Below are 22,456 nucleotides of genomic sequence, written 5' to 3'. Positions count from 1 at the left end.
ACATCGTTCATGGTGGTGCAGTTAAGATGTTTATCTGTGAGAATAGTGTTTTTTTTTTCTGAAATGATCTGGTCAGACACGTTTTAAATTCCTTTTGCTTGTAAACTTCAGGTTGTAGAATAACTAGTGCTTGTGCCTGTGAGAAATTGCTCTATATTTTCTCTACTTGGTGTTGATAGCACAATCTGTATCAATTTGTGTTGTAGAACCTCGATCATGATGGTGCGCTTGAGCTATTTATCTATGAGAATAGTGTATGATGTGCCATTTTTTTTCTAAAATAATATGGTCAGACATAGCCCTCTCATACCACATAACATCTCTTGTTGATATAACATGGATACAAATGAGGGCGCAATTCCATATTTTTTCAAGTTTAAGAAAACTTTAGAATATGCTTTTTGACTTAGTATTTATTTTAAAGGCCCAAGTGATCCAAGCTCAATTTACAACATTCATCGACCCTCGAAGTGACACTCCATCCTACCAAAAAGAGTTGGAGATAACTCTGCATCCTTTGCTGCTGATGCCCCTGTGATGCCATGATGTGTCCTTTGCGGTTTCTGTTTCCCCGCATCGATCAAGCAGCAACAAGGGCCGTTTGGCCTCAACGCCAGTTTGGGTCATCAGACGGGTCCATTTTGGCTTCCTGTCAAATCTGGACTAGCTAGACGGGTCTAACTTTACAACCCTGGTGTGGTGTGCCAGTGCCAGTCACTGCAACTGGCACAGACGTATATATGGTCACAGGAGTCAGCAGACGTGCAAGGTGGAGTCATCTTCCTCCCTTATCAGCTCATTCCACCTCCGTTGACTGTTGTTGCCACCACATCTCAGCGCCTCCTTCCTCACGCACCCTGCTTTGGAGGAGTCGCCGCCGTCGGCCGGCTCGAACCCGACGAGGCACCTGCACTCCCGGACGGCCCCTTTGACCTCGCAGTAGCCGAACGGCCCGCACGCGCCGTAGACGAGGCACCCCTTGCCCGGCTGCTCGAACAGGGGCACCCATGACGACGACGACGACCCCTCCACCCACACCCTGAACATCACCTCGCTCGTGTGGTCGAGCTTCCAGTGCGACCTCGCCGGGGCCGAGTCGTCGGCTCTGTTGTAAGTGAAGTAGGCCATCTCCCCGTCGTCGATCATCTGGGACAAGAAGGATTTGGTGAAGCTGGCGGCCGTGGCGCCGTTCCACACCCCGGCGCGCCAGTAGAGACTCGACCCTCACCAGGTCAGGATCTGGAGGCCCGTGCTGGTGTCGCCGCTCAAGACGAACTCGCCGGTGGACGGGTCGTCAGGGCCCTTCCACGCAACGATGCGCGCTGCTACGTGGGTCTTGTAGTTCACCCACAGCTTGAATCCCGGAAGAAAGGTGTCAGTCGGCTGATCGTAGCTCTGCCATATCTCCGTGCCGTTCCGCGACCGGAGAACAAAGTTTCCGGTGTCGAGCAGCACCGCCACCGCACCTCTGCCACCTGATCCCGCGGTGGTGACGTTGTTCGTCTTCGTCGCCCAGAGGACACGGCCGTCGGAGTCGGACAAGACGAGGTCAGAGGTGTTGCTCGCGACCAGCTTCCCGGGCAAGCTGCTCGTGATCGGGTTGTCGCGGTTGGCCACCCACACGTATGTTCGCTCCGAGATGTTGTGGTACCATATGCCTAAATATGTGTTGGCGGCGGAGCTTTGCAGGGAGAAGAAGCTTTGCGTGGAAGGCGCTGAGATGCGGCGGCGCTGAGACGTGCAAGGTGCGTAGAGCGTGACCTTGCTGTTATTTGGTACCAGTTGACTGATATTTGTAGTGATACTATTCTAGTTGTCCTATAAGGTGATCAATACTCTCATTATAATTGCTGCCGCATCAAATCGTTGTATTGAAAAAGTAAACGTATTTCTCTGGTTAACTTTTAGGAGAACATTTTAACCAGAGACGTTTTGTAACATAGAGGATGGACGGGGAACGCTTAAATGTCCATTCTGTGATGAGAATGAGAGTATTGATCACTTTTTTTCAGATGTGCAGTGGCAAGATATATGTACGAAATGTGGTGAGGTGTGCGTTTAATCCCTGCCGGCCCCTATTTGTTTTGATGATAATACATCATACATGGATGCCGCAATAGTTTTGATCCAAAATCGAGGAACTTAGTAGTGTTGGTGTAGGAGCGGTTATTTGGACGTTGTGGAAAGCCCGCTATGCCGCATGCTTTAGGAATGTTTTCCTTGCGGAGCCTGTTATTCTGATTTTTAGCATATCACATTACATATCCTTCTGGGCAATTTTTCAGAAAACAAGAGCTAAAAAATTGCAGCATAGCGAAGCAAGACTTCTAGTTGTGATGGCCACTGAGATCTCCCACTGGAGAATGGGGTGGGGGCCTCTACAGAAACTTGAAGTTAAAATTGATCGGTTATAGTAGCTGCTATTTGGAGGATCACTTGAAGCAAATCTTGTTTTGTATGAGTTTGCAAAAGGGCATGCTGTTAATTAGTTGTTGGCCCGCAATAGGAGTAGTTTTGGCTGTTTTGTTGAATGATCATCAGCATGTGGGCCATGGTCGGTTCCTGGTATAGCTGCGACCAGGACTCCCTGTGAAAACTGATGTATGTTGTGTGCTCAATTTCCGGTCCAAAGGCTCCGAACTGTCTATGGGTCATGGTCTATTCCTGGCATGTCTTAGTGCTATCCAATGGCAAAATCAGTCATAGAAACTCTAATTCATGAAAGAATGTACTTCTGCTTGATAGATTCAATATGTTTTGATGGGGAAATGCTGAAGAGCATAAGGAGGAACTGCAATGACCTGGTTGACTCAAACTTATGCACAATTACGGCTTTTGTCATGATTGATGCAATACCCACAGGGTAGAGAAGATACGCAAAATGTCTTTGATGGAAATGTGGGATCAGAAAAAAAAAAATTGCTTGTTGCTGGCAGCAACGGTCGCTGGACTTGCTTGACAATAGCAATTTCCGAAGTAAATCACGTATGGCATCCAGAAAAGGCTGTTCCAGGTATCATGTATGATATGAAGAACTACACAACAAAACTTTAGTGTGGTACCTTTTAAATTCCTTTTAAAGCTCAGTTGTAGAATAAGTTTTTATGCCTGTGAGAATTTGCTCTTTGTTTCTCTTCCTGGTGTTGATAACACAATCTGTACTGTAGAACCTCGTTCATGACAGATATTTATCTGAGAGAATAATGCATCATGTGCCTTTTTTTTCCTTCCGAAATAGTCTTGTCTGTCAATACACCCTTCATACAAGTGGTGTTCTTCTGAATTCTACCAACATCCGTGTTTGTGCAGTGTCCAGCACTGGAACCAAAAAAACTAGTCGATTGTATCAGTAGTAACAAATGGATGAAGTTGATCCTTTGCCAATCGTAGCGAGTCAGACACGAAATCCTGCATATTGCTATCCTGATTTGTGGTATCAGTTTTTGTTTTTCTCTTTTGTTTATTGTTTTTGTTTTTTGAGGGGATGTAATATCAGGTTTCGGTGTTGGTTCAGTTTTCTGGTAAGTCGAGCAATTACTCTCTTTGTCCGTCCGGAATTAGTTGTCGTGCAAATAGACGTCCGTCCGAAATTAGTTGTCGTGGAAATGGATGTAATTCCGGACGGAGGTAAATCAGGGTGTGATTGTGACGCCGTGATGTGCCAGTTGCAGGGCTGTATTTGCAGCTCGGTTCACCCGGTTGCTATGGTTTGCCGGTGTGTGCCGCGTACGTAGCAGATGAAGTTCTGGATAAGCATGTTGCTCACCATCCTCTGCTACATCGGCCCCCGTCAGGACGTCAAATGGTTTCATCCTTCGCCGATCGTAGTGATTAGTGAGCCAGACACGAAATCTGTGTTACGATCATCTACAAAACCGGTTTCAAAAAACAAAAAAGATCATCTCCAAAACCTCGACCCAGCTGGTCTCCTGCCGAAACTCGACTGGACGGGTCTAACTTTGCAACCCTGGTCTAAAATTTCAAGTTGCAACTGGCACAGTCGGAAATGTCTAGTCTAATCTAAATATTGTGACACGAGTCAGCGCGCGCGCGGTCGGTCGCTGGTCGAGGAGTTTATACCCTTCGTTCCACCGAATGGACACAAGCAAGGAGCGCTCTGTCAGTCCTTTCCTCGCCCCACCCCCGCCTCCGCTTCCGGCGACCGCGAGCAGCACCTGCACCGGGGACAGCGGCATCCACCGGAGGAGGAGATGGAGACGGCGCCGGGCTCGCGGTGCCGCCGGTGCCTGGAGATCCTGTGCGCCGTCCTCCTCCCGCCGCTCCGCGTCTACCTCCGCCACGGCTTCTGCTCCGTAAGTACACCCCATGTTTCGTTTCCTCCATGCATGCGATTCAGCCGATGCATGCTGTCGCTCACTCTTTCTTGCCGCTTGGTGCCGGAGCAGATGCGGTTCTTGATCAGCGTGCTGCGCACCATCATCGGCTACTACTTTTGCCTTCTCTTCGTTATTCAAGCCCCCGTCATGGGTTACGTGCGGAACTGCCTCACCTTCTTCTGCGTCTTGCTCCTCGTCGCATTCCTCAACCGCCCCAGTAATGGCGATGACGACGACGCCGACGAAGACGACGACTCCGCCACCGCCGCCTCCTACGTCTTGGTCGCCTGACCGTGTTTGAAGATTCCATGCCGTGTGGATTGTCAGTTCCACAACGAGATTATTTGGGCGAGGCCTTGCCATTGTATCAAATTGAGTTCTTTTTTATTTATTTTTGCTGGTAAAATTGACTTTATTATTGACCCATTTAAATCTCAACCTCCTATGTGCCTCATTGTGTGTTTTTTTACAAAGGGTGAACTTTAGTTTAATAAAATGAAGCGTCAAAGTGAGCGCCTTTGCATAGTTAGGGCATCTCCCAACGTTGACCCGCAAATTTGCTCTTGCATCCGTCTACGGACACGGACGCAGAAGCTGACAATCCAATGTTGCCCGCATACATTTCAAACACAATTTCAATTAACTGGACGAAATCCATGCAAAAAAAAAAACAGCGGATTTTCATATAAATCGGAGCACATTCAATACAATTCAACCATTTTTCATTCAAAATAGCGGTCGGACCCTAAACCTATACTACAACGGCGGCCATCGCCCACTTCCTTTGTATTTCGTATCGGCGACCACGTTCTCCATCTGTTGTCTTCATGCGAGGCGGTAGGGTTCAAAACCCGTGAAGTGAATGTGCGATCTCCAGCAAAGAAGAGTAGAACATGGGAGACAAACCGGCCGACTTGGGACACAATGCACTGCCGCCTCACATGCCCTATTCATCCTCGGAGGAGTCCCCGAGCTGTCCGTCGCCGGCGCCGGTGGACGTGAGGTCGATGATGGACGTAGATGTAATGTCACTGTCCATCTGCCACATGCGTCCCCGAAAGTTGGATGACGACACGTAGGACGTGTAGCTGGCAGCGTTGGAGTCCATGACCACCCCTGCGCTGCCAGCGCTTGTGCGTCCATGTCCGGTTGTGCCGGCTCTGCCTTCCGAGCGAAGCCTCACTAGTAGAAAACATGGCTTTGGTCACAGCGCAATATACACATTAGTTCCGGTTGCATTACGAACCGGGACTAATGTGAGCATTAGTCCCGGTTCAAGCATCTAAAAGCATTAGTCCCAATACAAATGAGCCTTTTAGTCCCGGTTTGAGACACAAACCGGAACAAAAGGGCATCGCACTCTTTAGTCCCGGTTCGTGTCTCAAACCGGAACTAAAGATTAGACCTTTAGTCCCGATTTGAGATATGAACCGGGGCTAAAGGTGCGTACGCAGCACACACACACACCGGCCAACAAGCGAGCTCACTGTGTTTCATTTCCTCCATGCCTGTGTTTTGATTTTCGGCCGCAAAAAGTGAATTTCGGCCGAATTTCAGCCATCTCGGCCTGAGGCGAAAAGTATATTTAGGCCGAAATTGCTCAAATTTGGTAAATATTGGTCAAATTTAAGTCAAATTGTAGTCAAAATTTGGTCAAATTTCAGCCGAATTTTTTGAAAATGGCCGAAATTCGGCCATCTCGGCCTAGGGCGAAAAAAAGCTCAAACCGAAAATCAAAACACAGCTCCATGCATCTCTTTCACCAGCTGATTCACCGGATGCCTGGCCATCTGGTCGTCTCTCTCTCTTTTGCATGCCGTTTTCTTTTGTGTTGCTGCTGGAGCAGATGGGGTTCCGGATCAGCGTGACCTGTAAAGCGCGACGCTGCCGTGCACAAGTGGCGTCTCCGTGTCCCGAAATCCAACCGAGTCGCGATCTCCCCCACACAAAAACAGAGCCGCGCACGCATCGTTGTTGGTCGACTTCCCTCCCGCAGCTCCGCCTCCGCCTCCGAGTCCGGCGACCGCGAGCAACCCAGCCGGAGACAGCGCGATGGGGCTGTGCTCGTGCTGCTGCCGGTGCCTGGAGATCATGTGCGCCATCCTCCTCCCGCCCCTCGGCGTCTGCCTCCGCCACGGCTGCTGCTCCGTACGCCACCAATTTTACCTCGCCATTCCCCTCCTCAACCCCCTCCCTTTCTTCGCCGGCTAATCACCGTGTCTCTCTCTCTCTCTCCTCCTCCCCGTTTCCGCGGCAGATGGAGTTCTGGATCAGCGTGCTGCTCACCATCCTCGGCTACCTCCCCGGCGTCCTCTACGCCGCCTACGTCATCTGCTCCGTCGACCCCGACCGCGTCCGCCGCCACGACGACGACTACATCTACGTCGCCTGAGCAGCACTCCTCTCCTCCCCCGCCGTGTGGTCTTTCTGTGGGATTAGGTTAGTGGAATGAACCAGCCCTGTTCCTGCCCCCCTGTATATGTACATTTTGGACGGGTTACATAGTGCCTGAAATTGGATCCAGATTTGCTGGTACCGTGGATTGCAATTACTGCAGTACTACTGCTTACTTGCCTGGTTCGGTTGTGATTGTTGGTTTATGAGTATTTCATCTGGGTTCATTTCAACTTTGCTGTGATGACAATACTTTGATATAACAAATTATATCCTAGATCCATTTCAGAAAACCTTGAGTTCCGACAAATCGATTCATAAGCTAGAGGATCAGGCTTCCTATAAGCTCTTAGATGCGCATGCGAGCTGAAGACGGTATCATTGATCAAAGTGAGAGATGCAGCTAAGCGCTAGTGTTTCATCTAGTAGTACAACACAGAGTGGCACATGATTTTCCTAGGATCACATAGATGCCTTCGCAAATCGTGAGAATCTTGATCTGTCATCATTCATAAGAACCTCCGGGTTTCCGTCTTCAACCTAAATTTGGAGGAAATAGAGTTAGATACCATTCTAACAAGGTGAGCGAAGGGCACATTTCTAATGATTTGAACATAGTATAACCACGCTGCTGCACATGTCAAATGAAGGGCATCTGATTAACGTTGCCGTTTGTTCATTTCTGTGAAGCATTTTGTTGCATCCAGATTTTGACTCTTCGGGTATATCTCACCACTAAGAGGTTATAAAAGCATAAAGGCATGGCTTACCAGTTTGCCTTGATCAAGAACTAGAATATTGTCCATCTTCATCACAGTTGAAATGCGGTGGGCTATGGTGAGGACCGTCATGCCCTTGCATTCAGCACAAATAGTTTTCTGTAACAGGAATGCTGTCTGATTGTCAACATTGGCTGTGCACTCATCAAGGCAAAGTACCTGTAGAATCATTAGCAAGTTTAACTTCTTTGAGCAACTACGTGGCACGCAGCTTAACGTCATAAGCTTTTGCTGCTGATGAAACTTGCAGAAAGTTTGAAAAGACCAACATAGTATAGATACCTTTGATGATTTTAGGATAGCACGGGCGAGACATAGGAGTTGTCGCTGGCCTACTGAAAAGGATCCACCACTTTCTTTCACATGAATATTGAGTCCTCCTATTGATTCTATCTCTGCCTTCATATGGCATTTTTCAAGAGCTTCCCATATCCTGATATCTGTTGTTATACCGAAAGGGTCTAGGTTTTCCCTGTTTGTCAACTCAAAATTAGAATGCTGGACATAGGTTTCTCTGTTTAGTTCTCTAAATGTCCAACCAATGCCCACAAAATTGTAGAAGCCAGAAAAGAGAGAAATTAGAGCAACTAATAGTTTACCTCAAAGAACCATCAAACAAAAACGGACTCTGGGGTACTACTGCAAAATGTCCACGAAGATCTTGGACAGCAACTTTGGCCACATCAAAACCGTCTACTAAGATGCGACCATTGCATATTGGAGTTAAACGGAAAAGTGCATTCAGTATACTGGATTTTCCTGCTCCGGTCCTTCCTATTATTCCAACCTAATAAACCAGGGAAGTTTAATGGTAGTTTTCTGAATGACTCAATAAGAATATACAGACAGTTACCATACCTGCATGCCAGATTCAATATGGAATGAGATTTCATTCAAAGCCGGTGGTAGGTCCGCTTTGTACCTTAGAGTTACATGCTCAAACTCAATCTTCCCTTCTGTTGGCCAACTTCTATCAGGAGCTTCTGATCCCTGGAGTTCTTCTTGAGGTATACCGACATACTGCAAGCATTATTGAATTACTAGAGGAAAATATGCTTGTCAGTAACAGGCAGAATATTTCTTGGCTTTTTACCTCAACAACCCTCTCAACAGAGATCATTTCCTTTTCTGTCTCTGTAAAAGTGGTTAAGAAGCTATTCAACAGTGATACAACAGGTGCTGCATACGATAACGCCAGGCCAACCTGCAGTGTATTTTCTCTATCAAAGTCTATAGTTCAAACATACCAATATTTTCAACAGGAACAGAAATGTAAAAAAATGAGCCTGGAATTGGTAATCTCTTATTTTCTCTATCTTAAATTCTACATAGTTCAAACATACCAATATTTTCAACAGGAACAGAAATGTAAACAAATGAGCCTGGAGTTGGTAATTTCTTCCCTGTCATACTTACCAGTCCAGGTGTACCAAACTTAACAGGAGAGTTGCTATGGAAGCCAACAACGGAAATCACGGCGATGAACAAAATGACCAACCCTGCCAACAACTAAAGTGATCTGCTAGTTAATACATTGACTGCGCGATAGGCCTAACTAATAGATAAAGATTCATGGTTTCATAACAGAAGATGAAGTTACTATCCCTTGACAAAGAGTTATACCTGGAGTCTTAATGAGAGCCACAGACTAGCAGTAAGTTCAGAGTAGGATGTTTTCTGATATAGCGTCAGTTGTTGGATGAACCTCTCTAAGAAAAAACCCTGTGTATTTTACCGTCAGTATCTTGAACAAATCACATCAACACAAGTCACTTGAGCTTTAAAGTTCTAACAGCTAGGTTCAAATGAAGGCAAAGGCTCTGGTATCCTTCATATAATTTTCAATAGTCCTGATGTAATTAACATACCTCCTTTTGGAATGCTCTTATCGTTGATGAACCATCAAGTGTCTCTGTAAAAGATGAATAGATAGGTGAACGAGCAACACTGTCAAGCCGTCTTACTTCACGTGATGTCGACCTGTAATAGAACTGCACAGAATGTTAATTTGTTTCTCCAAAAGTAGAGCATATGTACAGTGCAAAAGAACCAGGTTCCACACTGTAAATGTATTTAGGCTAACACATAACATGCATTGAGAATGTTCGAATAATGAATTTTAAAAAATTGGAAGAATGTGAAGGACCATAGCCTTAGTGAAGAAAAGCACAAACTAAGGAAATGGATAACAGTACCTGCACTTTGCTGTAGATAAGCCAGAGAGGGACTAAGATGAGTAGAAATGTAACCTGCATGGGAACATTCATGAGTTACAAGCTAAGTGAATTAATTTATTTGAATATAATGTCGGCCCACATTAGAATTATAGTAAAACTATTGCATATTTACCTGTGAATAACACAAAACAACAAGGGTGCCAAGTAAGCTGAAGAAGTTGGCCACAAATATATTGAGGATAAATGGAAGGGAATCATCAACAGTGTAGAGGTCTGACGATAATCTGGAAGTTCATAAAGTTCATCAAGGATGTTTCTGTATTGCAGAGTTTGCTGAAGATTCCTGACATACTAACCTATTCAGTATTCGGCCACTGGGATTTTGGTCGAAAAAAGAAACTGGGGCACCAATTAGACTGCCAAGAAGATCGGCATGTATCTGAATTGCTGCACACAGACCGCCATATGCAAAAGAAAATGCCCTTCCCAATGTGAAAAAGGAGTTGATTATGCCAAACCCAGCAAGGATAGTCTACACAGATCAAAATCTTTGATAAGCAAAAATGCACATCAGATCTTATTTATTTCACACGTTGTCTTCTGTTTTGAGTGACCAGATATAGATAACATATTTATAATAATAACTGTTCAAATTCAGTATTCTTAGATAGAGAGCACTCTTACCAGATAAAATCTTGTGTTATTGGTGCCTGAACTGCTATCCACCCAGTAAGTCAACCAAAGATCATTGCCATTACGAGATGCTTGCATTAAGAATGCACTCACAAATATCAGAAATACCATTGACCACCCTGCAAGTGTTGCATATTTTCTGTAGAAATAATCATTTCGGTTTAGTTGTAGTAGGAAGTTTAAGAAGCTTCCACTATTCAATGCAGTAAATCAACAATATTGCAAAACAACTCACTTGTACACAATTATCTCAACCATGCCTTCTTTCCTGCCCTCTGCTTCAGTCTGATCTCTTTGTTCCTCCTGATCAACCACTGAACCATTGTCAAGCACATCTTTAGTGTTGAATTCAAAGGTGCTTGGTCCTTTATTTTTTTGTGAACTTGTTGCTGAGACAGCAGATGAACTATCTGGATTAGATATTTTTGAATATGGAGTTGCCAAGAAACTGTCCAATGTCCCGAACCATTTGACAAATCCATTAGCCATGACCACAATCATATCTGCAGCATAAATAGCCTGAAGAAAAAGGAAACGTTGTTGTTGTTTTAGTGGAAGCTATCTTCATTTTCTTGCTATCAAATTAAATGCTCGTTTCATGCATTTAGAAACAACATGCTACAATTTGCTTTGGTGAGATCAGAAAATCATTACCTGGAGATTGTGGGTGCTTAATAATCGTGTTTTTCGCTTCATTTGTGGTCCCATAATGGCTTTTTCGAGGATCCATGAAGCAACCTGTGAGTCAACTGCACTAAGTATATCATCGAACAAGTATACATCAGAGTCATGATACAAAGCCCTGCAAGTATATGATCACGTTGTTAGTACAAAAACTTTGGACTTTCCAGTGTCAACTGCACAATGTTTTTAATATGACCTTGCCAATGCTAGACGGGCTCTCTGTCCACCCGATAAGTTGAGACCTTTCTCTCCAATATGTGACATATCTCCCCCAATCATTGTTGAGATGTCAACATCAAGGGTACATGCTTGTATTACTTCTTCATATCTACATAAATGCTCCAACACAGAATAATAATTAAAATAATACACAATAAACACCAGGTATTTCAGCTTTTAAGAAAAATAAAAAAGCACCACCATTAGCAGAACAAGTGATTCTTATTGGTAAAGATAACATTTTAATAATCTACCTCCTTGTGTCAAATCCTTTTCCAAGCAAAATGTTATCCCGTAAAGACCCAGATAATATCCAAGGTACCTACAAAAACCAATGAAAAATTTAAGTTTTATGCAGTTCAACTGCGAAATCTTAAGCCATCTCTAAATCATAAAGTACAACCTGTGGTACATATGCAATTGAACCGCATGAGTTAATAGAACCACTGATGACAGACATCTCTCCAATAATAGAGTTCAGCAAAGATGACTTGCCTGAACCAACCTGAAAATGAACATAATATTATTATTTTTCCAATTAACAGAAAACAACTGCAATAGCCACAACACTCTACAAGAGTGGTTATTTTTACTCCTCTTGGCAAATTAAGGTGCTTAATAGAAAGCCTTGTGAAAGTTCCTATCCAACTATCATTATCCAAATCAAACGCAAATTTGCATTATAGAAGTGTCAGAGAATCGATGAAGCTGGAGAAAAGAAGAAAAAAAGTGTGGCAATGAAAATTTAAGAAGGTGTCACTGGTAATAGTATTGCAAATTCAAATATGATTTTCAGCCAGTAATACAGTATCCCCAAGGTATTCTTTCACCAACTAAAAGAGAAATATTCAAAGAAAGTAGTAGGATAATTATACAATTTTAAAAATCACCTCGCCTACGATTGCAATGAAGAGGCCTTTCTGTAGCTGCAGAGATATGTCTCTGAGAATTATTTGGGGCTCAACAGTGGAGGTACTAGACCAAGAACAACATAGGTTCCTGATTATAACAGCTGTGGGATCATAGATTGTTTCAGTATGTCTGTTGGAATCATCCTTTACAACGTCACTTGAGATAGTCAACTCGGAAGAGCAATGCTCTGGAGTAGACAAATAGTTGTGCAATCTTCTGCTAGAGATAACAGACTGCAATACCAGAGAATACAGGTAAGGTTACAGTGGTAGAGATGCATCTGGCATTACAATAGCAGATAGAGATCATCTAACTTACATCAATCATCCCATTAATAACCCATGGCAATGAGTTTAAGGGAGATATTAATGTGTTGAAGAGTGCGACACAGGTGAAAACCTGTAAGAAGGAATCCATGTATGGAGTTTTTGTCACACCCCGTGACCCGAGGGCATGTTTCAAACATATAATTCAAGATATTGCTTTACCGTGGCGGCATCCAGTGAGTGGCCCATTATTGCAAATATGGAAAAGGTGAAAAGGGAGAACAATGTTGGCGTGGTTGCCCAGAAATAGACACACCATGCATCCAGATATTTTCGAGTCTGTCAGGAAAAGAAGCACCTGTGAGTTCTAGTGCCAAAAATGCAACTTGATAGAAATTTTAAAATTGCTAACAAGCAACTGCACACCGCAAGATGCTTCACTTCTAGTTCTCTTCTTTTATTCAAGCGTTGAGTGAATAGTTTGTCCCAGCTGTACATCTTCACTGTTCTAATGTGTGCTAAGAGTTCTCCTGCACAACTTATCCTGCACAGAAAAATAGCAACAGACATTTTTGCACAATTACTCAAACTTTTTTTTCTATTCCTATTATTCAATTAAGACAGTAGTTTCTTTGTTCCACGATAGTAAGAGAGGAATTGCTTATCTCACCTCTCATCTTTTTGCTTCATCATTTTTTGTGTGGCAGTAGCAATCCTTGTAGAAATCCATTTGTTCACTGTAAAATATGGCAGTGTTTTGATGACACAATTTTAACATAAATCTTGAAGTAATGATAAGAAAGGCCTAGCATGACGTGATGCAATATTTATGGAATCATGGTTGCTTTAAGATGCACATTTTTATGTGTTAGCGCTAGCATTGGAGGATGTATCTGTCAACGCCCCAGATAAACGGAGACATTGATGAAGTGAGAGGCTGAAGAATGATCTACAAGTAACATGAAAAAATGGGATTTATGACCTGGCAACTCTCTCTCGATATACGGAAACCTAGTTCACATTAAACAATTAAAAAAATACCAATACCTGGTATCAGTATGATTGTTATTGCAAGTCCAGATAGAAATGCATAATTGACTTGTGTATACAGTAGGTAAAGAGCAAGTCCAATCTGCAATGGGAAGCTAACCAAACACCAAAGTGTGCAATTCTGCAATTAATTAAGGCGGCACAAGCATACAATTTAAGTTCGTAATAGCCAAGAATCAGTAGAGAATGAAATACCTCCAAGCATCGTGAAGATTGTTACATATGTTTACTGTGCGGTCAACGTCAACAGACATGAAGGTCTGAATCTCTCCTTCAGAAAACCTAGAACGCTCAGATAGACTGAGGCATAGACACTGTTTTTTAAGGCGCATACAAAATGAAAAGGGACAAAGGTAAGTCAAGTAATGTTTGAATGATGCTTCAAGTCTATCGGAAGTTGTTACAAAATTCCTTGTTGATTTGTAAGAACAAAAAAAAAAACACTCTACAGCAGCAGCTAGCAACAGAAGATGCGCTACAACTATTGTACAATCTCACAAGATTGGTCTAAACAAACATGAGCTATCATACAAACTACTCACTGGATCCATACTGAATGTCAGGAAATCGTGACCTAGTGTCCTAGATGATGATTCCTATCATTCTTGGGAAGTGAATAGTAGCCAAGATGCATACAAACATCTTAGTAATATTTCCTCACGACCAGTTTAATTAACTATTGTACAATGCAAGCAGACTGCAATGTTCTTTGCTTAATTTTTTTTATTTTTGACAGAATTACAATAGGCATACCTTCTGGTAAACTATTCCCATCATGCTTGATCGCAACATCAACTTGAGCTTTGCAAGACGAAAGGAGTACTGGGTATCTAAAAATGACCTAGCAAACGGTGAAACAGAAATTGAATAAAGTTAATTACTAATGAGATTTGAAAAGATGCCCAAGTGGTTAATCATCTGGAAATAATTGTTCAGCATTTATGTCGTTTCATTGTTTAGTATGGTCATTACGACAAGTAAAAAACCACACTTGTAATACCACAAGAGGTCAGACATTATAACTGGTGAAGTCATTGTTTTTATCATACTTATTCCATTCAGGACGAAACCAATCTAGCTAAAGCAGCAGTAAAATAAACATGTGACACCAGTACAAGTGTACGGCATGATGCATCATTCTTCAGAAGATAACATGAGAAGACCACAATGCCTATCACATAACCTGTCCGTCAGTGAATAAAAAAGAGGCTTACGCGGTTTGCAACTTTTAAACTGAATGTTTATTTCGTTCAAAATGAAATTGAAGGCATGCTGTGGATCTCAATAAATTCAATACATAAAATGGACTCATCACTTTCTGCTAAAAGAAAGACTCGTCACTCTTGTTGAAGTATCAAAAATAAATTTTTCATCTTCATAAACTGTGACTATGTTACCACAATTTTCAACTATAACTCATCACTGTCTAAGACTCGGTTAAAAACAATATGTCTACACTTCCAAATTTAAAGAAAAAAAGTACCAAAATAAAAAAAATCATTTTCATAAATTGTGACTATTTTTGCTGCAAAATTCACTTGTAGCTCATCAGTATCTAAGACTGAGTTAAGAATAATGTGTCTAGCTAGACTTCCAGATCACAAGAAAACGCACAATTAATTTGTGGTGAGAAGATTTACTTGATAATCGAAGTCAATCCTAGGGAAATGGCAATAATATATCCATCCATGCCAACGGAACCTGACAAAAGAAATGTTGATAAATACCAGAAGATGTAGCTTGGTTTATTTACATGGCTAAAAAGCACAAACAAACCAGTATAATGGATGCTACTTTGATAAGGAACATTATTCAGATACATCTTGTAGTTTATTTATTGATGAATCCCAACATATTATGCAGTGCTTCTACAAGAACTAGCAGCAGCATCCTAAGAATTACTTCTAAAAAGCTTGTGAGAATATTTGCTGATTGTCTTTGGTTTTCCTGAGCTATCCATGTGAAGCAAACTAAAGAAACACTCTGTATAGTGCAAGTTTTAGTGCCAGAGGAACATGGCAGTTATTATCCTTGGAAATTTTTAGTGGAAAGCCTTGTAGATTTTTAGGAAACAACACCTTCTTGAATAAGCTTTATGAACTTGTTGAGTAGCAGTGGGCTTACAAAACTGATACTGTCATTTATCACCTGCACGAACGGAAATTATAATAATATATTAGAAAACAAAACAATCTGTGAATGTAGGGTTCATTCTAAGCAATAATTTTGCCAGCATTCGTTGAACAAGATAGAAATTATTAACCAAGTATATCAACCTCCTTTTTGTGAACTGCTAGCAATATATTAATCACAAAGCTGTCTGTCACAGGACCCGTATCAAATTAATAAAATCCATCCCAGCATCTAGTACATGGAGTTTTCAATAGCAATATGATAATCCTTTTTTTTGTAACTTGGTTAATCTGGTCATGTATGCAACATGGCTATAGAAGGGGGATGCAGAAAGAGATCATGTACTTCTGTGTCATAAATCCCACGCCCTCTTTAATAAAATTTCAACCCCGAACAACTAACTCATATATACGACATAAATTTACTCAGCTGATCTATAATAATTTTAAAAAGGTACCTTTAGTATGCCCAAACGTAAGTAGGACCATCCATAAGCGTAAAACATAGCTCTAAGTAGAGAAGAATCAGCATGGTATTTTTGATGTTCAGCAGTCCAGGAAGACAGAAGTTTGTCATAACAGGAAGCAGTTTTGAGCTCAGCGGGTAATTCAAGTAGATCTGTGAAGTCTAGTTGTCTTCTGATACCAATGTCCATCATTGGATTAACAGACTTAAAAGTCAACAGTTCCCAGACATTGTGCTGCTTATTTATCTGAGAGGACAGGACATAAAGCATAGAGAAACTCAGAAGCTGAACTATGTAATTTGGTTAATAGAAGCGAAATACCAGTGTCCAAATGACAAATAATCAAGTAGCAGGAACATATTTTTTTCATACACCAAAGGTTTACATTAACATACTGGCATGGTTTTAGAGGAACATGTTTGCAGGTGTGGATTGTAGGTTGGCATAACCTTAATATTGATTCAACTATTCCTGCCATGTTTGCAATTGTCACTTGGAGTTTTCAGCTGTTTGGGGCTGACACCTGCACCCAATACAGGGATGCCATTTGTACCACACAAATCACTTGCCCTCGAAACAAAGATGCCATATATTTTCATGAGAGGAAAGTTAACATTAACTTGACGAGTTTAGGCAAAATTATGCATTTATAACATACGAAATTGCACACATCCTGAATGTACAACAGGAACTCAAAAAGGGATTACAAAAACGTCATACCAAGTTTGCATTTTCAGCCTCAGAATTTTCATTGCTCGGAATGAGGGGAGCTTCGATAGAGTTAACTTCTCTGAAAGAGAACAACACAGCACACAGCTTTACATGAATTGTGAGGAACACAGCTCAGTATGATTTATAACGATGAATAACAACACAGGGTTGATTATTCAACAGAGTAGCTAGGTTGCTGTGCTTGGCAAAAGAATTGTCTAGCGTGCCTAGGTTAAAGTTAAATAGAGGATGCAGCCTGCATGGATCCAAAACAAATTACAGTTGTAGTTTGACTTTGCCTCATTTAACAACAACAAACATAAAATAGAGGATGGTAAGATTAAAATAAAGCACAAGAGTGTACTAATTAGAATGACTAAGCATAAGTTATTTATACATGATATACCAATGACTTAGGTTGCATTTCATGATAAGCAACATGCTTGCTCCAAGTATAACTCCTAGTTCCTAAAAGATAAAAACCGATTTAAGCATTAATAAAAACAATAATGTGCTGTGGGTGATTTACAACCAGTTACCTTTTGTTGCATAATTTGTGTACTGCAGTTATGACAATAAGAAAAAGTCCAAATGTAATTGATGTAGAGAATGAGACGATCTCTGTAACATAGGCCATTGCCTGTAATGAACACCAAAACAGAGCATAAACTAGATGCTTCTTTTTGTGTAGCTGCCATTTCATGTCAATTTTGTATGCAACTTGCAGTACCATGCCAGCTAAAGAAACAGTTGAATGGACAGAGAAATTATAGGTTATCGTAATACAGCAGAAAATCGTAGAGAAGAGTGTCATAACTCGTATCCATAACAAAGAAGCATCACTCAAAGGGAAGAAAAGACAGCAGATTGTGTGTAAAATGGAATACCTTCATTTCTGTAAGCTTGTATTGCAAATGAGGTATCTCTAGAAGAATCTTCAACATCCAGCAGATGCATATGATTGGGTTGCATAGTATTTCGGACCAAGGGCCATTGGCAGAGATAAGAACAGCTACCTATTCAAAGGACAGACTATAATGGCCGGCTGGAAAGGAAGAGCATGCAGATCGTTATTGTAATGAACCTCTTACCCATGCAAGAAACTGGGAGCACCTGAAGAATGATTCGTGGTTTGGGCCATCTATCCCTTCAATTTTCTTCTTTACGAGCACAATTAGTCCAAGCAAAGAAAGGCAGGCTGCAAAGCTAGGTATGCCGAACACAAACAACTTTTCTGGTAAACGTCTCCTGACGTTCTGAAGCAGCGAGTGAAATTATAATCGTTAAAAGAACATTGGCAAAAAGTAATAACAGTGTATAAAATTATAATCGCTAATTGCAGTCTAATTAACTATCGTTGCAAACATGGCATATTTGATGATTAAACTTCTGCAACATTTAAGCAACTCTCAGTTCTCCACTTATTCAAACAGGACATATTTGTTCTCCACTAGAAACATCAAACAGATCATCAGCTAGAATCTTTGAGTTCAGTACTCCAACTGGTAGAAAACCAACCGGCAACAAAGACCTTCAGTGAGTTCTGAAATACATGGAAGTTGCATAGCAATTCATCCTTCAGCATATTATTAACTGAACCCCTGTTTCAACCTATTGTTCAATAGATAGTAAACTCAACACTCTAGATTAGTATAAGTACATAAATGGTCTGCCTGTAAGAAATAGCTGTCAGCATCCGACTGTCCTAGAATTTGTAAACAGACAATAATAACACCTTGAGAATGACAGGTCCCGCAAATAATCATATATGTTGTCTCTGTCACTAGTTAACTGTCTTCGTGCTTTCAGACATCCTCAAACTCGAGAGGCCCAATTGCAAGCAAACTGAGCTGAACTTGTATGCGATTTTGCTCGGTGCTGCGATGCCTCACCAGCAAGTAATAAGTTGGTGCCATCAACCATGTATCCACTATAAGTATCGATTAAGATATACTCCTATTTACTTTGATACGAACTAATTTACCAGAGCAGTTAATCAGTTCTGAACACAGTCGGACCAGTACCTCGGCTCTAGACGCGTTCCTCCTGGCGATGAAGAGCGCCAGGACGGCGACCGCGGCGACCACATTCCCCCCGAGCCCCAGCACCGTGCGACGCGGAGCAAAATTAAGGAATAGCAAAGCCAAAAACGATTTCCGATCGTCACCACCCGCACAACGAAGAAGGAGGAAAAAGCATATAAATCCGCGAAGCACGGGGCGAAACGCCTCCCGTCCCAGACCTGCAGAAACCACCGCCGCGTCCTGATCAACACAGCGCGCATTCGAAAAGGGGGAAATCCGGCGCGCGCGAGGGGTTTAGGAGCCGTACCGTCGGATCGCCGGGGCAGAGGAAATCCATGGCGGCGTCGGGGGTGGGCGCGCGGGCGCGCGATTCGGCCCGGCGGCGAGCGGAGAGACGGGGGCCACACTAGCGAGCGGAGGAGGGAGAGACCCTCGAGCGTGCCGTCGTCGTCGCGCACATTCCTCTTCTCCCCTCACTCTCGTCCTGATGAGTGAGTGCGCCGTGGAGCGAGGGGTTTTGGTGCAACTTTTCCGTCGCCGTCTTCCATCGCTGAGCGGCCGGGCCACGTCGAGCGCGGGACCCACATGTCATGGCTGGTGAAAAGTGGCTTAAGCTTTTCTGGGGAAAAAAAGGTTGAAAGAGAGAAAGCCGCGGCCGCACTAGGGCGACGCGAATGGCGTGCGCGCACGCACCGGGCACGCGGACGCCGGTGGGAGCTCTGCGATAGTGGATGGGCTTTTTGTCAGCTTTTTGCCTTTTGGGCCTTGGATCCATACCTCTGTTACATACCTACTCTCTCTCATTTCGCTCATAGGAAAAACTACTCTCTCATGTGCTGCCCACTAGTACCGAGAGCAACTAGTTGACGAGCGCTTCTTCGGAAGCCTCATAACGATCAGCGTCACTTGGCGTGCTCTCAGCCGTTCGTCATGTGTTGCGCTCTTGGCGCTCTCTTCGGAAAAAAATTCGCACACGTTTTCGGCTTTTTTAAACGTTTTTTTTTGGATTTTGATGTTTTGGTTTTCTATCGGTCTTCCTTAGCTTTTGGATAAAAAAATATTTAAAAAAATTGCAGGAAAAAACGTGTTTTTCCCTTTCACGAGAGTAGTGGTTTTGCTTTCGCGAGTCACGGCCGTGCCTCTTGGAAACGAAAAAAATATGTTTTCTATTTATTTTTCTTTTGCAAGAGGCATGGTTGTGCTTTCACGAGAGGCACGCCCGTGCCTCTCGGAAACGGAAAGAAAAGACGAGTTTTTTGTTTTCTTTTCTTTCGCGAGAGTCACAGTTTTGCTTCCACGAGAGGTACATTTGTGCTTTCGCGGGAGGCACGGCCGTGCCTCTCGGAAAAGGGGGAAAATGTGTTTTCTGTTTTTCTTTCTTTCACAAGAGACATGATTTTGCTTTCGCGAGAGCATGGCCATGCCTTCTCGGAAACGAAAAAAACACGTGTTTCCTTTTTTTTCTGCTTCTGTAAAAGGCACGGTTTTGCTTCCGCGAGAGGCATGGTTGTCCTTTCGCGAGAAGTATGGTCGTGCCTCCTCGAAAACGAAAAAAAAACACGTATTTTTTTTGTTTTCGCGAAAGGCATGATTTTGCTTTCGTGAGAGGCACGGTTGTGATTTCGTAAGCGGCATGGGCATCCCTCTTTCAAAAAGTGAAAAAACCCGTGCTCTCGGTCCGGTTTTTTGTCTGGTTTTTTCATGAGAAAAAATTTCGTCAAAATCTATCAACATGGGATCTAGTTTTGAAGATCTAGATGCGAGGAATCAAACTGTGAAAGCGGTTCGAGATTTGGACGCACGGTTTAAAAGATAAAAACGTTGAAATAAACGGATCTACGGAAAAAAAAATCCAGGTTATGCACATGTAGCGCGTCATTTGTCGTAACCTGGAAAAATGAGAGTGATCTTTACAATGGGTACTTTTCAATTAGTCGACTAATACCCCTAAAAAGAATGTGCTGCCCACTAGTAGATCCACACTTTCTAGCAAGCGTCGGTGCTATAGCTCGCCAACTGCAAGATAGAGCACCATCCCGCCTTGAGGATTTTCGTCGTGACTTGGTCTGGGCTGGCTTAGCAACGTGCTTTCGTGTTGTTTTCTGGGAGCAGTTTTGAAGAGCTTCTATGGACGTTTTAAAAGCTTCTTTCTTGCCTGTTTTATCAGTGTTTTTCTTTATTTTCCATTGGTTTTTGTTTTTTCTTCAATTGGCAAACGTTTTAAAAGCTTCTTTCTTGCCTGTTTTATCAGTGTTTTTCTTTATTTTCCATTGGTTTTTGTTTTTTCTTCAATTGGAAAATAAATATTGACCTTTTTCAAAAACTTTGAATATTTGACAGAATTTTCGCCAAGAATCATGTTTTTATATACAGGTTTAAATATATTTTTAAACCTATTAAACATTTTATTAATGCACAATTAGTTTTTGTAAAATGCACATTGAGCATTTCTTAATAACATACTCCCTCCGTCCCAAATATAAGAGTGTTCTCGACACTACTGAGTGTCAAAAACACTCTTATTTTATGGACAAAGGGAGTAGTAAGTATTTTTAAATACATGTTTAAATTTTTTCAGAAACATCCTCATCATTTTCTTAAAAACATGCAAATAATATTTTAGGTGTTAGAACATTTTGAAAATGGCACGTGCATTTTTACATGTTATGTTTTTTTTTCTAAAATGCATGAACAAATGTTTACATTTCATGATTTTTTTAATGTCATCAAACATATTTTTTACAAAGTGAAGTTTTTTAGATGTCATGAATAATTTTTTGAATGGGTCGATCATTTATTTTAAAAATCACACAACCAATTTTTACATTTTCAAGAACATTTTATTTAAATTTCTTGAATTTTTTTTAAAACGTGTGATTTATTTAAAATGACACGAGCATTTTGTTTAATGGAACGAATTTTTTAAGTTGCAGAAACAATTTGTTTACACTGCATTAATATATTTAGATATGCAGTAATTTTTTAAAAATTTACGTAAATTGATTTTGGAAATACATACTTAGAATATTATCAAATATAAAAAGGTAAAAAAACAAAAAAGGGAAAAACGAATGAAAAAAAAAACATGCGTAGTGTGAGTCTCAGCTTGTGTTGTACTACATTGGACCTGGCCCAGTTAGCGAGCGTCGCAGGCGATGTCTCTATCCTGACGCTCTTTTTTCTTTAGGGGACCATCTTGAAGCTCCTAGTCAGCGCCTTAGGCGCTAGCTACCCAATTTGCGCTCGCATGTCCACTCCCGTGGCCCGGCCCAACAATGCGACCTCCTTGATCGCTCAGGTTTCCCCTTTTGTTGGCCAGTAGTCTATTTGTCCGTTGACCGTTGACTTTTCTAAAAAAAGTTCATAAGTTAAAAAAATTGTACATTTACTTACATTTTCAAATTGGAAAAAGGCTCATGGTTTGGAAACATGTTAACAATTTGTAAAAATTCATGGGTTTAATTTTTTTGTAAATTTGCAGAAATTATTCATGAATTGAAAAGAAATTGTGGTTTAAAAAATATTAATGTTAAAAAAATGAAAATAACAAATGAAAGAAGAAAAACAAAAGCCGGTAGAAAACCCCAAGCGGAAAACGTAGAAAAAAAGCC

General features: G+C 41.9%; 3 protein-coding genes and 1 pseudogene across 5 annotated transcripts; 2 read left to right on the top strand and 2 right to left on the bottom strand.

Moving 5' to 3' along the window:
• Positions 1-753: 753 nt before the first annotated feature.
• LOC119333213 lies at positions 754-3,812 on the bottom strand (annotated as a pseudogene).
• A 309-nt stretch (positions 3,813-4,121) lies between these two features.
• On the top strand, positions 4,122-4,775 carry LOC119334655. Its single transcript, XM_037607201.1, has 2 exons — positions 4,122-4,313; positions 4,407-4,775. Exons 1-2 carry the CDS (start codon positions 4,212-4,214, stop codon positions 4,626-4,628), a joined length of 324 nt encoding a protein of 107 aa, XP_037463098.1. The 5' UTR covers positions 4,122-4,211; the 3' UTR covers positions 4,629-4,775.
• Positions 4,776-6,246: 1,471 nt separating this feature from the next.
• LOC119334656 (hydrophobic protein OSR8-like) lies at positions 6,247-6,964 on the top strand. Its single transcript, XM_037607202.1, has 2 exons — positions 6,247-6,485; positions 6,595-6,964. The coding sequence occupies exons 1-2, from the start codon at positions 6,390-6,392 to the stop codon at positions 6,727-6,729; spliced, it is 231 nt and encodes a 76-aa protein (XP_037463099.1). The 5' UTR covers positions 6,247-6,389; the 3' UTR covers positions 6,730-6,964.
• A 129-nt stretch (positions 6,965-7,093) lies between these two features.
• LOC119334654 (ABC transporter C family member 13-like) lies at positions 7,094-19,319 on the bottom strand. Of its 3 annotated transcripts, XM_037607197.1 has the most exons (36): positions 19,153-19,319; positions 19,023-19,063; positions 18,846-18,930; positions 17,913-18,077; positions 17,709-17,837; positions 17,361-17,461; positions 16,831-16,900; positions 16,102-16,356; positions 15,590-15,659; positions 15,152-15,212; positions 14,265-14,352; positions 13,707-13,825; positions 13,509-13,606; positions 13,132-13,198; positions 12,888-13,005; positions 12,684-12,800; positions 12,514-12,594; positions 12,174-12,428; positions 11,687-11,788; positions 11,538-11,605; positions 11,261-11,392; positions 11,035-11,182; positions 10,616-10,899; positions 10,372-10,519; positions 10,044-10,219; positions 9,860-9,971; positions 9,706-9,759; positions 9,379-9,501; positions 9,134-9,232; positions 8,927-9,019; positions 8,604-8,714; positions 8,369-8,530; positions 8,110-8,297; positions 7,793-7,982; positions 7,502-7,669; positions 7,094-7,271 (listed from the first exon to the last, which is right to left on the bottom strand). In XM_037607197.1, exons 1-36 carry the CDS (start codon positions 19,180-19,182, stop codon positions 7,194-7,196), a joined length of 4,386 nt encoding a protein of 1,461 aa, XP_037463094.1. In that variant the 5' UTR covers positions 19,183-19,319; the 3' UTR covers positions 7,094-7,193. The 3 variants fall into 3 exon arrangements, with proteins under 3 accessions (XP_037463094.1, XP_037463095.1, XP_037463096.1); XM_037607198.1 differs by lacking the exons at positions 18,846-18,930; positions 19,023-19,063; positions 19,153-19,319 and having other exon boundaries at positions 17,709-17,833; positions 17,913-18,032; XM_037607199.1 differs by lacking the exons at positions 17,361-17,461; positions 17,913-18,077; positions 18,846-18,930; positions 19,023-19,063; positions 19,153-19,319 and having other exon boundaries at positions 17,709-17,823.
• Between the last annotated feature and the right edge of the window lie 3,137 nt (positions 19,320-22,456).

This window comes from Triticum dicoccoides, chromosome 7A (assembly GCF_002162155.2).
Source record: "Triticum dicoccoides isolate Atlit2015 ecotype Zavitan chromosome 7A, WEW_v2.0, whole genome shotgun sequence".
NCBI classification, from domain to species: Eukaryota; Viridiplantae; Streptophyta; class Magnoliopsida; order Poales; family Poaceae; genus Triticum; species Triticum dicoccoides.
This window is presented reverse-complemented; position numbering and strand designations above follow the sequence as displayed.

What these genes read in the sequence shown, in the direction of transcription:
- LOC119334655 (XM_037607201.1), top strand. Translation starts at nt 4,212, where the DNA reads ATGGAGACGGCGCCGGGCTCGCGGTGCCGCCGGTGCCTGGAGATCCTG. An exon ending in TCCGCCACGGCTTCTGCTCC is followed by an intron (nt 4,314 to 4,406) that starts GTAAGTACACCC and finishes GTGCCGGAGCAG; the next exon opens with ATGCGGTTCTTGATCAGCGT.
- LOC119334656 (XM_037607202.1), top strand. Translation starts at nt 6,390, where the DNA reads ATGGGGCTGTGCTCGTGCTGCTGCCGGTGCCTGGAGATCATGTGCGCC. An exon ending in TCCGCCACGGCTGCTGCTCC is followed by an intron (nt 6,486 to 6,594) that starts GTACGCCACCAA and finishes TTTCCGCGGCAG; the next exon opens with ATGGAGTTCTGGATCAGCGT.
- LOC119334654 (XM_037607197.1), bottom strand. Translation starts at nt 19,182, where the DNA reads ATGGATTTCCTCTGCCCCGGCGATCCGACG. An exon ending in GGATTGACTTCGATTATCAA is followed by an intron (nt 14,353 to 15,151) that starts GTAAATCTTCTC and finishes ACCGTTTGCTAG; the next exon opens with GTCATTTTTAGATACCCAGT. An exon ending in ATGAAGCAAAAAGATGAGAG is followed by an intron (nt 13,006 to 13,131) that starts GTGAGATAAGCA and finishes TTTTCTGTGCAG; the next exon opens with GATAAGTTGTGCAGGAGAAC.